The following is a 17,989-nucleotide window of genomic DNA, read 5'->3' as shown; positions in this document are numbered from 1 at the left end:
TATCTGTAATCTGAAATCTTAAAAAATATCATAGTAACAAATTGCAAAGAGTCTTCCAGCATTTTGTGCCATCTGTTTTACTCACAAGTATTAAAGGCACAATTAATCTTTACAGAAGCGTGAGTGACATGAAAGAGTGTGCATGAGAGAGAGAGAGAGAGATTGGTGCCTTGCGTGTGTTGCTTTGGTCCGTCCATGCTGGCGGTTGTCTCATGCGCCCGTGCGAAGCACAACTGGCAAAGTATCTCGATACCTTCACAAAGCAAGAATAAACAAACATAACAGAATATAAGTGGCCTAAACAAACACAACAAAAGAAACATGATTAATACATGCTTTGCATGCATAATTTCCACAAAGTACACCTCTTATTTAGCCATAATACCAAGCAGAACAAATACTTTGAAAACAAAATTGATTGCTCTTAGGTGAAATGAATGCATGTTTTCCTTCTCACAGGGTTATTAACCATCAGGCAAATGGCATTCACACTCACACAAAATGCATAATGCTCAAATCCAATTCTAAAAGGACAATGTTACTGCACAAAATGTCATCACAGTCAATACAATTGGTATTCATCACCAGTAGCAATGACAATGCAAACAAAACAGCAATCTTCGAAGGCATTGCACATCAGTTGGAAAAAAGTCTTATCACAATTGCTTCTAAGCAGGCTCATATTTGCATGCTATGACAATGAGGTAGCATGATTTGCCCAACAAACTATAAGAAAGGGCTCGAACGGTGGCTAACACCAGTATATATTTTGCCAGCAAAGTGTTGTGCATGCATTTGTAATTCCCATAATACTGTTGAGTTGACAGACAATTTCACTACAGGTGTCATGTTGTGTGCATGAAGAGTGGACATGCAGCACCAGTAAGCCTGTGTTGCTCACACTGCCAGCAAGCGTAATGGTAAGCTGAACACTTACTCTCTTTCTGTTATAATTAAAATAAATTCTGATAACAGATTTAAAAACATTTCACATATTACTTCTCTGACTTAATACTAGTAAAGTGCTTTTACACTTTTCTTGGTACAGATTAGAATTTATATATTAAGCAATGTGACCCCCCCCCCCCCGCCCCGCTCTAAAAAGTATGCATTAAGTACAAGTTCAAAGAACCATTTTTTTAATGCATCAGGGAATATTCATACATTACCATACCGTGATAAATATTTTCCTTTCATATGGGTAATACGAAATTATGTATGGGTAATACGAAATCTAATTATTATGTTTGAAAGGGCACATTCATGTTGCTGATACTATCAGCAAGCAGTCCTTTTAAATCATGCTCATGCTTCTGCATATAACTAAGAAAATGTTTCATAGCAGGCAGTTTGCACCAGTGCATTCTGTAACAAGTTGGACAACCAGCCCAACTGTTAAAATGCAGTGCATGCACATGCACACAAAGTGAATAAATCAAAGGAAAAACTATCCATAACACACAAATTAAAGCTGTGAATGTGTACTGTAACCGGCGCTATATCTTTTCTAAACTAGGTGTCAATACTAGTGGGCAAAAAAGCTTCATATATGTAAATGAAGACCAAAAATATTGATATAAAATCAAGCACTGCAGAAGAGTTATCTCGTTCAGTCAGCACATATTCTTGAAAGACGCTGCACGAAGGTGATATGTAACACACAAGAATGACTAGACTTACAACTGTGTTTCCTATTATGCCAAACCTGGGCACATTTAAAAATTTACTTTATTTGCCAACTATGAACACTATGCCACTTAAATTAGCTGGGTGTGACAAAATAAAAAAAAAGCAAAATAATGTGACAGTAGCACCATCTAACTGTGATCGAGGCAAAGAAGACTTGGTTTCAAGTATTCCGTACTCTCCATCATGACAAAGCCAACTGATTTCAATTAATTAAACTTGCAAATCACTTGCGGTAGCGTGAATATGACAGCAGCTGCTGTATACGCAAAAACTTAAACAGCTGATAAGCTCCGTACATGCAGTGCGATGAGGCACTGCATGTGTGGATCGAGAATTTACTGTGCAGTGGTCAAACGCCGAACGCCTAAAGCCGACCCAAAGCGACAAACTACGATGCCTCGATTCAGCCATAACAACTGCATTTCTGCTTTAATGAAACAGAAAAAAGAATACATTTTACATTTGCCGTAACATTAGTTTGTATACTGCTGCCACTGCATGTTATACTATGTTGCTGGCCCGGACTGCCTGACCTGCACATCGACAGCCTCCTGCTCCTCTTTGTTGCTTGGAATGGGAGGCTGATAACTAATTTCTTGGTAAGTTGGTATGCATCAACAGAGGTGAACTCATCGCTGGTAAAGGGACCACGACATGAATGCATTCTGTTTAGCTATGTGACAGCATGCGGGATTCAAAAGACGGCGAATGGCTGGCCGACTGTCAAATGAGGGAGTCATAACATCACGTTCCAACTTGCGTTGGCCGAGTGGCTAGGCACACACTCATAAAAGTTAAGCTTCATTTTTAAAAGTTGAACGCAATAGAGACATCCTGTTCCTACAATGCGTGCTTCAACGACTTAGTGCATGATATTACTCGACAAGTTTGTACTGTGTACTACTGAAATGTAATCGATAAAGCTGAACGTTTGTTGCGGGAGTGAAGCTTTCGCATATGGTAGCATTCTGTGTAATGGATAGCATACTTTAAACCACCAGCATTTACGCACGTAAAATGTTTTTGAACTTGCTATGCACCCACTACGTGGTCGCGTGCAGTAATGTGAGTGCCTTTTGTAATGGGTAGCTGGCTTTAAACCACAAAGTTAGGATAATCCCATGTTCAGATGGCCAATGGCAAAGTACATTTGTACCACTTGTACCACGCAATATTACTGAGATATTACATGTTGTATTGTGAAGCCTGTATTTTGTACACGTGGTAGTATAGCATGAACATTATTTTCACTGAATTTCCAAACGGAAGTTATTTTAACTGTATTTCCAAGCAGATGCCTGGCTGCGAGGTAGGACGCCTGCTTGCCACGCAAACAACCCAAGTTCGAACCTCACTCAGGCCCCAAAATCTTTATTATTCATTTTATTTGCACCTTCCTTGACTTTTCGGTCAGGCACAAGGTGACTTTTCGATCACAACCAATGACGCCCACGCCAACGAAAAATATTTCTGCCAAACGAGCTCTTCAAGTGATCACATTAAAACATAGAAAATAAGACCAGTCACTTAAATGTTCTGTAAAAATGACCTCTTTCAGATGCAACCATACAGTGAGAATTCATTTTTGGCATTCTTGCTAGATTTTTGTATTTTGGTTCGGTATCTTTTTAACTCATTAGTAATGCCTGATATGAAGAGCTGACATTTACAGAGTCATATTCTGATTCAGCAGTCAAAGCAGCGATTCAGGGGAATCGCCACTACTCCCTTGTGAGACAAACTCTGTAGTTGCGAGTGTGTTCAGAAAGCAAAAACATGTCCAAAACCTATAATAATAGTTTGTCTGCTCGCTAACAAGACAGAAGAGAAGTTTTTGCGAGTCCTCGAAGCAGGAAAAGGAACCACAACAGCATTGTTCATGTCAGTCAGTGCCTGCATGGAAACAGCTTCAATCGTTTACCGAAGAGGAATAAACGAGAGAGTAACGAATTCGCCATCTTTTGAAAGCTTCTAAACCAGAAAGCTGCCAGTTTTGCGGGTGCAACAAGTGAAAACTGGCGGAAGGACGAAAGTGAAACTAGCCGGCGCGCCACTGTAGCAGAGCATTAAAAAAAAAAAAAAGCAGGGAGACCCTGGGCTAAAAAAATTTCAATGTATTTCCACAATGTGCCAACACATGCCAAGCCAGAAATATAGAAAAAGGCATGCTTTTTAAACATACAGAACGCGCACATAGTTTAACCATCTTGAGGCTGTTAGCAGATGATGTACATGTACGTTTTTGACCCTCAAAGGGTGAAAGCCATGATCCATCATTATCTCTATCAACAGCAACATCAACAAGGCGGCACTACACGCCGCAGGCGTCCCTTAATTCCTAAAAAAACAATCCCTTCTCTCTAGACCTTTGGGTAATCCTCAGCCCCTCAGAGTTCGCCCCTGCCATCCACAAAACAAACAGATTTGTCCCCGCACAGATACATATGCTCACTGCCCTTCCATCCTTCATTGTGAGAAGGAGCACTCGGCTGGGAAGAGAGACAAGCCACTAAAGGTTCATAACTAAGGAAAAAGCAAAACCAGCGAGAACCTCTTTTGAATCATTAAATGCATGTAACTCCCCTATTACGACACCCTTTTGAAAAATTCTCACAGCTATGTGTATATTGTATACTGCTTAATTTCGGCCTCAGGGTGGTTTAAGGGCCCTTTAATACGACTCACATAATACAAACTATATTACAATCCATCACCATCACACCCTGGCCACACAGTTCTTTATAGCCCAACTTGCACGAGCCCTTTCATAACCTCAATAGCAAAGAACAGATTGCCATGACCTTTGCTTACAGTAATCATGCTATTATCATATGCAGACATTACATTTACAAACAACATTTCTGTAGTGCGAAACTGAATATTCTTCACAACATACTTTTTGGATGAATAAGTACACCCGACAGTATTTGAATAAATGTGTGCATATTGAACCCCGGCTCTGATACATTGTGATGATCTAGTAAGCACCCAAAGAGTTTAAGCCAGGCTCTTAGAGTACGACTGTGCTGTGTTCAAAGTAGGCCTGAATCTTATTCCTCATGTGGTAAGTTCAATCCTTGAACAAAGACTTCTTTGACTGCTTAGCATACTCAAGATTCACCTGTTCCAGAGCTTCAATAAAGATTCACTTCGATATAAAGTGGACCCTGCCAATGTGACCAGCAGTGTTGCCATATGAGCAAATAAGATCTGCTGGATCGATGCTCATCTACTACAGCAAGTGGATTACATAGCCAGTCTTAGCTGCATTGCTTAAGAATTCAATGGTTTTTCAAGAGAAAAAAATGGTTTGAGAACTTTCAAGGGACTAGACAGCACAATTTTCAAAAAAAGCTTTCAAACATTTCAAGGACCTGTGAGCACCCTTACAGACACACCAACAATACATATTCATTACTAAATGGCCTGTTTAAAAAGGGTTCAGTAATATATTTGGGCATGTTGGTTCAAAATCATAAGTAGAATACAGTGCTAGAAGACTCCCTTTTTTTCATCCACTTAGTGCAGATGTAATTTGTGACCAGGGCATGGATATGTGACATATATTAGAATGCATTTCATTATTCTCCTGTGCTTGACTAAAGGTGCAAGCAGCTCTCTGTCCTGTTATCATTGGTATTGTCTAGTCAGGAGCAGTAAAAAAAAATCTTGGCACTGCCCCTTTGTCTGGCTGCCTCCCACTGGTGGATAAGAAATTGAATCAAAGTGAAAAAAATCCTTATACTACAGCCTCGTTCAAAATGTCCCAAACCATGACATTTTTCAAGTTTGAGTGACTTTCTACCACTGAAACTTTCCACGAAATTGCACAACAAAACTCAAAGGACGCACACTAAAGTGCAATTGGTAAAACACATGTTCTGGAGCAGTATGCTGCAAAGGCTTACCTTTGCAACACACTCATTACTGAATTCGTCCTCCTCGTCTTCATCAGCTGATGTGGACGAGGGTTCACTTTCAGCAGCCATTTGACGTTCCCTGTCAGCCAGAACTTGACGCTCAATGGCCTTCTTCTCATCGGCCGACAAGAGGTCATAAGGAAGGACAAACTTGCAATAGGCATCATCCACTTTTGACACTCTATCTTGTGCCTGTCAGTAATGGAGATAAAGAGTTTTAGAAGGAGTTTAACAGGTCATGACAAAAACTTTATCACATGCACACGACCAAAAAAGTAATGCATTGACTATTTTTGAGGACATAAATCACAACAGTCTGTCTGATACAACAGCCATTATCTGACAAGAGGTTTAGAAATATAGAGAGTTGAGCTAGCCGCTACATCGTATTCATGTTAAAATAATGGGCGTGTAAACGCAGACAAAAGAGAAAAGAAACCACCACGACGTTTATGGTGTCTTGGTTTCTCTATTTTGTCTCTGTTTGCACGTGCAGTCTTTTAACATCAATACGATTGGTAACAAACCTTGTAACAGGCAAATGTAGCACAATCCAAAAGGATCAAGTTCCACTTTCCCCAAGAAAAACAAACTACAGTTATTCTGCTAGCTGGCTGCTCATGCACCCTTTATTTGCCAATTTTATTACGATTACAAAGCTAAGAAGTGACTAATTATTGAACTTTTTACAACTACTAAAGAAATGAAGATAGAACAAAACCAATAAATTGTATAGACAACTCAGCAGGCACCAGATATACTCATCTGTCCATATGTGGGATCAACTGCTAACATTACACATACACCATGCATATTTGCACTAGTGGATTAGTGTCCAGTTATATATATAGCAAAAACATGCAAGCTGCACAAAATCTAAAAAGTATAACAAATCAGTACTTAACAGGCAGTTCCTGTGTCATACAATGGTTCCTCTTCAGGTCAATAGAAGAACATGATGGTCAGATAACTACAACATATCTTAAGAGCCTCATAAACTGAGAATATCAAGGTGCTTCCAGTGCACTTGTCTGAATACAGTTAACGCCTTGAAAATACCTTTAGTGGTCGAACATCTCTTATTAAACTGGAGAATGCTTATGCTCTGCCTTTCAGAGTGGAACATGATAGCATTGATGCAAGGCTTCATGACATCTCGCCAAAACACACGTAAATGGTGTTTCCAATCCTCATGATATCCAGGTGCTGTGCGATGTCAGTGCAAACAAGGGCATCAGAACTGTACAAACCCAGTCTGTATAAACTGTGACACTGACCTCAAGGTCAGACAATGCATGTGCTCCCTATGCCCACTTTCAATCTGTTTAAATCACCAAGCCATCATGGCTGTTTGGGTAGCGCACTTGTCTTACATATAAAGGCCTGGTTTCAATTCCTATGCCATCCCGAGTTTTCCCAATTTTCTTTCGAGCTCTTTTATTTCACTTTGCTTGCAGGAGATCATCTGAGAAACATGGCGTAAATTTGAACATGCTTTAACCTACATTCCTTGAAACCTTTCACTCACGATAATACCAGCTTTACAGCAACACAACATCCTTAATAAAGGAACACTAAAGTGAGATATTGAGTCAGTTTAAACTAATAAATTTAAATCTGACAATTCTAACATGATTAATTTCACTCACATATTTAATAAAAAAGAAAGTCAAGGTCATAAGTGTCATTTTAAAATTTTACACTGAAATCTTTGCATGTGATATCCTGATCTTTCAAAGCACATTTATCATTATTTGAGAACACTGGTTCAACAAAATTTTCTAAAATGTATTGGTAGGTTAAAGAGCCCCTAATCCACCTAGAGGTCGAAATGCAGTTGTGGTGGAGAAGTTGTGCACGAGTCCACAACCAACACATAGCTGCGAGTTTTTCGCAGCGGTGCCATAATAGGAAAGTTGGATGCATTTGATGATCGAAATGCCGCAATCGCTCCTTTCGCTCTTTTCTTTGCAACCCTCGACTGACCTTCTCTTAAAGCCGCTTTGCCCACCTTACCGAGTTCTCCTCCCAATCTCACATAGCATATTTCACTGCCGACGCGCTGTTCGAAACGCTGGCTACTTCCGGTTTCCGTGATTTTGTCAACTATGTGCTTGTTAACGAACCACTGTAGCTGTGCCGGCTCGTGCTCTCACAAACTGTGCTGGTATGGATCCTGTGTTGCACGCATGCCTTCAAAGGATCTTCAGCCTGATGGATCTGTACCATAACATGCCGTGCCAGAGCACCTTTGCGCAAGATGAGGAGCCGCCGACAGCTGCTTGCAGACTAACTGGAAGTTGTAGGTTCTTGTTGAACCAATCGCAGCATGGCTTGCGCTCCACATCAGATTCAACTTTGTGGTGTCACACACGTCACTACAAAGGCCATCAAAATAGTCTGTAGAGGGAAAGGGATTGTTTCTTGGAATTAGTGCAGTGCATGTGGCCTGAAGCACTGCCACGTGTGGAATCGTTGATTGTGACGGCATTCTGCACAGGTGTGCGTGTTTACTCGAAATGTTAAAAAAAAATATGTGACGTGGTTTAGAGGCCTTTAAACCACCCCCGATATTTTTTGAAACATTTCAAGTACATAAACACACACATCGTGTGCAGAATGCAGTCATGATCAATGATGCCACACATGGCAGCGCTACAAGCCACGAGCGTGCCACGAATTCCTAGAAACAACCCCTTCCCTTCTCCGGGCTTTTCGGCCTCTAGAGTAATATGTGCGATGTCAACAATCTATGATGCGGTCTGAAAACCATGCTGCGATAGGTTGAACATGAACCTACGACTTCCAGTTTTATTGGCAAGAAGCTGTCCGAGCTCCTTGCTGTTGTTCGTCATGTTGTCCACGTGTGCGCGCCTGCAAATCGGCAACTGCGGTCTGTAACACATCTATCAAATTGTTACAATACTAACACAGTCACACAGTCACACTCATAAGCTGCGCAAACTGAATTTGACAGATTGTACCGCCCCACATTGTCACCACGAATTGGGGAAGCTGCTGACAATGGCACCTCATCTAGAGAAGAGGTGCTTTAGCATGGTGCGTCACCACACAGTTTCATGTTGTCGATCTTTTGAAGGCGTGCATGCAACACAGGGTCAATACCAGCACAATTCATGGAAACACGAACCGGCACGACAACAACAGCGGTTAGCCAAGAAGGGCGAGTTCATGAAGTCGTGACAAACGGAAGTGTACGCTCTTACCATTGGTGCGATTGGGAGAGGCACTCAGCAAGGAGAGCAAAGCTGCTTTAAAAGAGGAGACAAGCTGACAAGCAGAGGGTAGCAAATGAAACAGTGAAACAAGCGATCGCCAAATTTTGACGATCAGACGCATGTCACCCTACTGTTACGCCACTATTTCAAAAAAATTTTTACGGCTATGTGTTCATTCAAGACTTGCACACAACTGCTACACAATAACTAAATTTCGACCTCTGGGTGGTTTAGGGGCCCTTGAACTCTTTGAAGCAAAGAAATTATAATTGTTCTAAATATTCAATTTTCATGCATGAATTGCAAAAAAAAGGTTGCAAAAAACGTAACGGACGAAGGAAGAAAATTGCTGCTTGTAATAAAACTTCCACAAGGTGGTCAGCAGCACTGACCACCGTGCCGGGAGGGTCTCAAAGTACGTATTTCACATGTGGTCCTTTGCAATGTAGAGGCACACTCCACACTTTCCTCCTTTGGACATCATGTTGCATGATTTCAGAAAGATTTTTCTTCTTCTTCTGAAGGCACACTGATGTTTGGTACAGCCAAATTGTTCTCAACTCTGTCACTACCGCAAAAAAAGAGACCATTTTTAGGTGTCAAAAAAAGTTTTTGCGGCTAGATACCGTATTTACTCGATTCTATCGCGCCCTCGATTGTAACGCGCACCCAATTTCCACCATGGAAAAAAAAAAAAAAACATCGATTGCAATGCGCACCCATTTTTCTCGCTGGCCCGCACGATCACACCACTCGAAAAAACGACTCCTTTCGGGAGCGTCTTCCATTTAAATATGAGGTACGGGCGAAGTTTGTGCCCATCTGACGTGTAACAGAGCATTGCCGTCACTGTAGTTTTACCGTGGACCGATGTCAGCACGCGAACTTGCTTTGCCCCCTTCTTCTCGACGGTTGTGGTGCCAGGCACGTCGAAGTAAAGAGGCGTCTGATCTGCATTCCCGATTTGCCCAAGCAGGTAGCCGTTGTTGCGCCGCAAGTTTAGGACGAACCCCTGAAAACTGTGAAGCTTTTCATCGTATTCTTCCGCAAAACTTCGCATATGCATGTTCCCCTTCGGAAGGAAAAGCCTTTCCTCTTCATAAAAATAGTTAGCCAGCACCTGCTCGCTTTAAACTGGCTCCGCATTAGACCTTTTTCTAAGACTAATTGCATAGCCCGCACTTGGAGCAGTTCTGTCGTCACGGGCCGCTGTGCCGCTCGCTGCTCAAGCACATACTCGCCGAGCAGCTCTTTAATTTGCGGAAACCGACCCTGCTGTGGTCCACTGAAGCCTTTGCGTGAAGCTTTGCTGTTGACAATCTTTTGCTTTTGTTTCCGCCGGTCCCGCACGCACGTTTCGGGAACTCCGAACGACCGCGATGCGGCCCGATTTCCGTCCGTTTCTGCACACGCGATGACTTTTCTTTTAGAAGCGGCATCGTGGTGCACTCGAGTTTTTGGAGTCAGCCCTTCCACGCCGTCAATGCTAATGCACTACTAGATGATGAACTCCTCAGCACACGTACGAAGTGCGGCACATGGGAAACACATAAGCAGAAATGGCCGACGTGCCATGCCGACGCACGTAGGGGGCGGCCATTTTGGATTTGCCGATGGCAATAGATTGACCGTAATTTTTTTGTTCATACTCGATTCTAACGCGCATGCGATTTATGAACTCACTTAACCGGAAAAAAGGTGCGCGTTAGATTCGAGTAATTACGGTAGTTACGGTATGCCTCATTTGTATTCTTTGGTACCAAGCTATAGCTAAAGGAATGTTCTGCCCAATAACACAAACGTTGCATATATATTTGTTACACTCATTAAGAAAAAACGTTTTTTATAAAAGTTTATACAGAGATTATATAACTAACGCTTTAAAAAACAGGATAACATAAAAAATAATCAGATGAAAAATAATTCAAGATATACAGTTAGAAGGTTATTTGCAAAAAGTTTGTACAAGTTTAAAAAATCCACGCCCAAAAAAAGTTGTCATACATTATTGTATTCACTAAAGGAATGAATAAAGAAATAAATTAAAATGAATTTACTAAAAAGAAGTTTATAGCCTCACGAATTCACTGTCACAAAAATTTTTGAATATGTCCAGTACGTGTGGAGTTACACAGATTTGTTGCACGTTGCAATTGCATTCTCTTTTCCTTGGTCCCGACGAAAGCACTGGAAGCTAAGCAGGAAAGGATGGCACGGGGGAAGAAAATACATCACGTGCATCTCGTGACCATACAGACTTTTTTCTAACCTTTTTTTTTTCTTTCAAATGCACGGTTTTGTAGTGCCGTCGTATGCGCACATGCAGAAAAGTCCCGGCCTCTCGTGAAGGCCCCAGTAACATCTGAGCGCGCCATGCTCAAATCAACCAATGGTTGATACTTGGTCTGTGACATAGCGTTTTCTTAGTTGCTAGTGCCATATGTCCAAAAAAAAAAAGGAAGCGATTTTTCGCTGACTGAGAATTTATTGTAAATTCCAGGCCATACGCTGTGCCATAATATTTGTCTTGCATGTTCTCGGGAGCCTCAGCTACTTATCGACGTTTTATGGGCATGATCAAAAAGTGTTGCAGGGCCCCTTCAAGTTTATGGCCACATGAGAGGATGATGTACTTCGATTTTACCGATTAGGAACCATGTAAGCGCTAGAAGACGCTGTCAAAATCTATAAAAGTCATGGCAATTGGTGCACAAATTTCAAGGAGGTGTGTCATCTGCATTTTTTAACTTTTTTCACTTACTACGAGTCTTCTCGCAGCAAACGTTGTGATTTTAGCAAGCAAAAAAGTAGTTTTTTAATACGAGAAAAATCGGTTTTCTATTTAGTGAATGCTATAATATTGAAAATGTGGACAAATGAACACGAGAACATCTCGCATCAAATATTGTACTTTAAATTTTAGGGGCGAAGCTCCTTAGGGCGTGGGCTGTGCGTCCCCTGTAGCCTGTATGTAGCCACCTCTAGTTTAGTTCTTGCAGTGTTCACTAGATGGCGGTACCGTCCCCTGTATGTAGCCACCTCTAGTTTAGTTCTTGCAGTGTTCACTAGATGGCGGTACCGTCTCCTGTATGTAGCCACCTCTCGTTTAGTTCTTGTAGTGTTTACTAGATGGTGGTACTTGTAGCTGATGATGAAAAGATGCAAGATGTTATAAACTAGAAAGCGGTACTTGTAGCTGATGAAAGACGCGAGATCTTATAAAATAGGAATGATGTCACATATGGCGCGTGTCATTGGTTGAAGGCAATCGTTCGATTTAGTGCGGCGACGTACGCTAGGGGGAGCGATGTAATAAAATCGAGTGGGCGAAATGTACAGAGGATTCATGGTTTACCAGGTTTACCTCCGGAGCTTCGCCCACTCATCATCATTCACTTCGTGGATATGGCGGAATTTTTTTATATTATTTATGGTATCATCCGGAAGTATGAGCAAAAATGAGGTGAATGACAGCAGAGACTCACAGCTTTGGGTATGTGCATGGCATCAGCTACCCTGTGCCATTTCTTTTTTTCCATCACCTGCTGTATGCCACCAAAGTTCTGCACTGTGTGGTACAGATGAGACAAGTCAAGCTCTATTCCTCCAATCTGAAAAAAAAAAAGGAAAAAAAAACAGGAACAAAAGATGTAAGCTTTATACTAGAGCTATAAAGCCAAGCTACAGAATGCGAAGCTGTGACATGCAGAAAAATATCAAATTATTACCAAAGGTGGCTGGTCATCAGTGATGCCCTGGTTAGTGAAACAACGCTTGATGCATGCCATATGTTGCACATTTGGCCCCCACCTGGCAATTGCAGCAAAAGAACAAAAGTGACTGTACACAAGCACTTGCAGCTTTGCACTATTGTTAAGCACTAACGATCACTACGTCAGAACCTGTACTCAAATGCAATAAACAGAGGTCATTTAGATGTTAGATCATTTTAGACATAACACAAATTATCAAAAAGGCATTGTTTAAGCACTGAAACTAAATAATCTGTTTACAACAATGTACTGACAGCTGACTGCACTTGCTGGCAGTCAATGCCGTGTTTACCAGCTGAAATCGGGTAGTTGCTGTAAGTATGGTAAACCGTGAAAGTCGGACCGAGTTTGCTGTAGTAAATCCATACATGTTTGAACCGGTCGGCACTTTAAGGGCGACGGCTGAAGCGGCACAAAAAAGCGAATCCCAACCAGCCACCTTCACCCGTGTCAGAAACATAGACTGGTACGTATAAGATGCTTGCCAAAGCTTAATTTCACTGCAGTAAACTGTTATAAATGAAACGCTTATCAGTGAATATCAAATACAATAAGAAACGGCAGCATTGGCATTCGCATTTAGCCGCGTATTGGCACGGTCCGCGCTAGGCATGGGCAGCGTACAGAAACATCAGCTGTTCCTGGATTTCACAGCCAAGAGTGCAGCGTTGTTAATGCAGTCAGTATCGTACTTTGCATCGGGCAAGGTGCAGAGGATGAGTAAGTAGACTACTGTGAGAAAAAAAAAAGAGCCAGATGAGTGCCACTCGCAGTGGTGATATATGCTCGGAACTGTGCTGAAAATTGCACAAGAATAGTTTGGCTCATATATTGCAGTTCTGATCTTTATAATACTGTCGCTTCTTCTAAATTATGCCCAGTACTACATTGATGATGTGTTAAACTGCAAACGATTTATTAGTTGTGCTTAAAGCATGCGACTGTCGTGTAGAATAGCTGATTTCGATTATGCGCACTGATATCTTTGTACACGTGTTTTCACCATAGTTGCTCATGCATGCACTGTGTGTAAATGGGGAAAAAGGAGAAAAGCTGATGCTGCCTCGAAATTCAGCACATTTGCAACCACCACAGCGCGCTTCATCTCGTAGGTTTGAAGTACTTTCTTTTAACTACAGCAGCCCATTTTGCAGCTATCTTTTGATCCCGAGAAAAATTGTGCAAAGCAATTTCATCGCGACCAAAAGTGCTTTGGTAGCAATATGCCATGCTGTAATTGTGAATCGCAAGTCCATTTTGACCCCGCACAAACACAACCAGTGAATGCCGGATGGAAAAAATCTGATCAGAAGAAGAGAATGGTGTAATGACAAGAAATCCCTACGAACTGGCAAAACTGATGTTTTTCCAGGCAGAAGATCGCAGCAGAAACAAGGCACAACCGCGAAGTAAACAAGCTGAGCTGACGAGCGACGCAGGCGGCCCGACGCAAAGTTGTCCGCAGGGCGGCGGCTAGACCCTGACGGTGACGTCACCTGCCCACGTGTCTACCTCTCCCGTGCTCCGCCTATGCCCGCACGCGTGTCGGGAGAGCGTTCCTTTAGTCAAAGTTTGCTGGCTTATAGCGCTGTTGTTTAATCTAACCTTCCGAAGAAAAAAAAAAAACCCTCCGTGAACATGTTGTAAGAGGTCACGGATACCGAATTCACAATGAATTCGCGAATTCAGAACCTATTCAGTGTCCCTTTAACGCAGCCACGAACTGTCAGTAAACTTAACATTACCACAGAATCTATGTTCCATGAACTTTTCACACTGACTCTTTTAAAACGGCTAATTTTCAGGTCGCATATTGCAACTTAGGCCCAGACTAATGAAAGTTTCAAATGTCTGGATATTAAAGCTGTCGGGTTTCTTGAAAGAAGGATCACTTCATTGGGGAGGTAAGAATTCATAAATAGTAAACTTTATAGAGCACTTATTAAATAAAATTAAAAAATAACAAGTGCTTAACAAAAACTTGACCAGATAAACAATGAGAAACTGCAAATTACCTGCCAGGTAAATTCATTTTCCTATTATATCAATGGCTTTTTACATTATAAATATAATATCAGATAGTTACCTTGAAAGCATTTTGTGAATGTATTGATTGTATGCTGTAAATCGCATATCATCAAACACCTTGCATTCAGGCTGAAAAAGGAAGAAACCGTGCCATTATGTGAGCTGCAGACAATTAAGGAAGCAAGTATTGTAAAACAAACGTTGAAATCTGACATGCCACTGCAAGGATATTAGATATATATAAAATAGACAGCAGGAATGATCCACAAAGATATACATATATTCTGTGCACAAATATATTTTTCTAGTATTGTAAGACTAATATCCTGCCAATGGAGATAAGAAGAAATATACACCACGAGCCCAACACAGAAATTATGCACTTAGTTTATATTTAATGTGTATAAAAACATTGTTATAATTACTGGAATTCTGCACCATACCTGCCTACCCGTGAAAAAAAAGAATTTAAACCATGCACAAATAATGAGCAGGAACGGATGAAGGCATTAGAACAGTACATTTTTTTTTTCAAGGAACTGTTAACCATTTTTACTGATACACATTTTTCTTTTAAAGGCCACCTCTGGTGATTTTTTTTTTACTACGTCAGGGTGGTGGTGCTTTTATGCTCTTGAGACACCCTTGTCACGTGCCTGATAGCTGAGATGCTCAACGAATTCAAAAACAATTTTTAATTAGCGAAAAACGCAATGCTGAAATCGAAACCCAACCAAGTGCGCTTCTAAGTATGACGTACTTTGCCCTAACCTGCCTGGTTGTGCATAAAGCCACCATATGGCCCTTCTGGCCCAGGATGTTTAAGTTTGTGCCTGCAGCGATCGACTAAAACGCTTAAGCTGTTATGGTGAATAGTATATGACGAATCGTGTGCAGTGTTGCCATCGCTGAACGTCAGACATCCGCTAAAAGGAAATGAAAAATCCGCCAGATTCCGCTAGATTCTAAAACATATCCGCTAAATTTCCCGCTAGGGCCTATTTTATTCAAAAAACACTGCAATTTCGTATGATAAATACCTTTATCATTCTCAAAAGCTCCCCAAAACTTCGAGAGCTGAAATAACATATTGCCGCGAATAGTCGTTCAAGGAGTCTAACTAGAACACTTGAGGCTTCAGTGCTGCGGTCGTCGTCATTGGTGAACCTCATCACAGATGAGGCTAAAAGTTATAAATGTTCACACTGATAAAAAAAAACTTACAGGTCAACGAAAAACACATCGAGGTCTTCGTCGCCGCTGTTGTCGTCTGACACCATCTCCACAGGACCGCTGGTACTTGTTGAGGGACCAGACAGGTCACTTGGTTGCACATACGTTGCAGATGTCCCGATTGCACTAACAACTGCCGCGGGAAGTTCGTAATCAAAATAACTTTTCTGGTGTCGCTTCAGCCCCGCTCTTACGACGAGGATGGCATTTGTTTTTTCAGGCTTCAGCTTGTTCCTCAGCTTGGATTTTACTATGTTGAGCTGACTAAATGTCCTCTCTACTTCGGCATTTGAATACGGCAGCACGAGCATCGACATGGCAAATCCGGCCAGCTCGGCGAACGGGTTTTCGCCGCAGGCGTCCTTATAGGAGTGAACTTCACACCAGAACGACTGCGTGGACGATATTTGCTTCCAGTCCAGGAGGGTGATTTTGCCCCACTGGTTTTGAATTTTTTCGATCGTTTCAGGGGGCACTGCCATTGCTTCCAGCAGAGGAATCAATGGCTCCTTCACGACGCACAAAGCGTTTTCGACCGATAAGAGTGATGTTTTCTGGAGAACTGTGATGTTGTCGGGAAGTCGCTGTCTGATTTGATCTACTAGCGTGGTAATAAACCTTATGCAGCTTTCTCGCATCACAGCTTCATCTGCGACAGAGAACTCGTCGGTCTTCTGAGCTTTCATGTTGTCAACGTACGTCTCAAACAGGTAGCCCAGATATGGCTTGGGATTCAAGTGGTCCTCAAGTCTGCACGTCAAAACGTCAATCTGCTCTGTCGGAATTACGACTTTTTCAACCAAGCTTGAAAGCAAAGTCATGAGGTCTTTCAGCAGCTTTGTTTGATCCGCATTTTTCGCCTCGAATGCCTTGTTAACCTTCTGAACATCTGTCAGAATCGGTCTCAAAAAAGGCAAGTACCCCAGATTGATCTGGTTTTCGTACATACCATACAGCACCTCTGCCGCATAGCACTTTTCAGTGCGCCTTGCAATCTTGAAGTGCGCCTTCAATTCGGTCCACTGGTCTATGACCCTCGATACGGCTATTTCGAGGGATAGCCATCGCGTCCTGCACGCTTGCACAATCTTCAGTGGTTCATCGCCGTCATTCATCAGACCGTAGAGCTTCTTGTACGCCATTTGCCGGACAGGGGATCTTGCGAACCAGTTGTACGTTTCGCTTATTAGGTATTCTAAGATTCTCGGCAATGCTTCCGCCGTAGCAGCCGACGTGGCTAGCTGCAAAGAGTGGCAGACACAGCGTATCAGTACGAGGTGGGGAGCCTCAGCTTTCAACTTCCGATGAACGCCATTATTGATACCCGTCATAATGCTAGCGTTGTCTGTCCCTACGCCTCTCATCCTTTCCAGTTTAAGACAGTACTCCATCAGAGTGGATTTCACGGCCGCCACAATTCCATCTGCCGTGCACACTTCCAAGGTGCACAAGTTAAGGAATGTGGTCATGATCCTTGACTTGGTGACACTGTGATAGATGATAGAAATGGCAAGGAATTTTGTGACACTGATGTCGGTCGACTCATCTATGATCAAGCTGTAATAGCTGTCGCCAATGTCCTGTGCCAGATCCGCCTTGAAGTGTGGGCCAAAAACGTTCTTAATCACGGAAGCGCACTTGGAGCGGCGCATTTGATACGCTCTTGCAGCTTCGCTGTCAGGAAACGACTTCTTATAGAGTTGGCACAAGTGATCGGCAGTCATAATTGAAGAATTTTCGGCGATAAATAGAGCAGTTCTGCCCTCAGCGGCATTCCCTGGTTGGACTTGCCTTTTTGTAGTGAAGCCCAGTTGCTTCTGAATCGAAGAACTGCCAGCCAGTTCCCTATGCTTCTTGGTGTTCGCATGAGCTTTCAGGTCCGAATATCTGCTGCCTAGTTGACAGCCGCAGTGCTTGCACGCCGCAACTTGTTTTCCATCAGCAGACGCTTTGCACTCCAGCCATTTGCTGAGTAAGGGATCCTTTAACCACTCCGTCCTGAACTTCTGCGAATATACCACTTTCGGCATAACTCAAGAGGAAGGGGAGTCAGGTTACACGGAGAATAAACAGAACCGTTTTTCGACACAAAGCAGCCGGACGTCTT

General features: G+C 42.2%; 1 protein-coding gene across 1 annotated transcript in view; it reads right to left on the bottom strand.

Annotated features, from left to right (window-relative positions):
- Jarid2 (Jumonji, AT rich interactive domain 2) overlaps positions 1-17,989 on the bottom strand; it is a 121,792-nt gene that overhangs the window by 75,463 nt on the left and 28,340 nt on the right. The window contains exons 6-10 of the mRNA XM_075877870.1: positions 14,708-14,778; positions 12,577-12,658; positions 12,334-12,459; positions 5,598-5,801; positions 170-253 (exon numbers count right to left, since the gene is read on the bottom strand). Coding sequence (XP_075733985.1) covers positions 170-253; positions 5,598-5,801; positions 12,334-12,459; positions 12,577-12,658; positions 14,708-14,778 — 567 coding nt within the window. The remainder of the gene's footprint in view (positions 1-169; positions 254-5,597; positions 5,802-12,333; positions 12,460-12,576; positions 12,659-14,707; positions 14,779-17,989) is intronic.

Source organism: Rhipicephalus microplus, chromosome X (assembly GCF_043290135.1).
Source record: "Rhipicephalus microplus isolate Deutch F79 chromosome X, USDA_Rmic, whole genome shotgun sequence".
Taxonomy (NCBI): Eukaryota; Metazoa; Arthropoda; class Arachnida; order Ixodida; family Ixodidae; genus Rhipicephalus; species Rhipicephalus microplus.
Note: the sequence above shows the minus strand (reverse complement) of the source record. Positions and strands in the feature narration are given on the sequence as shown.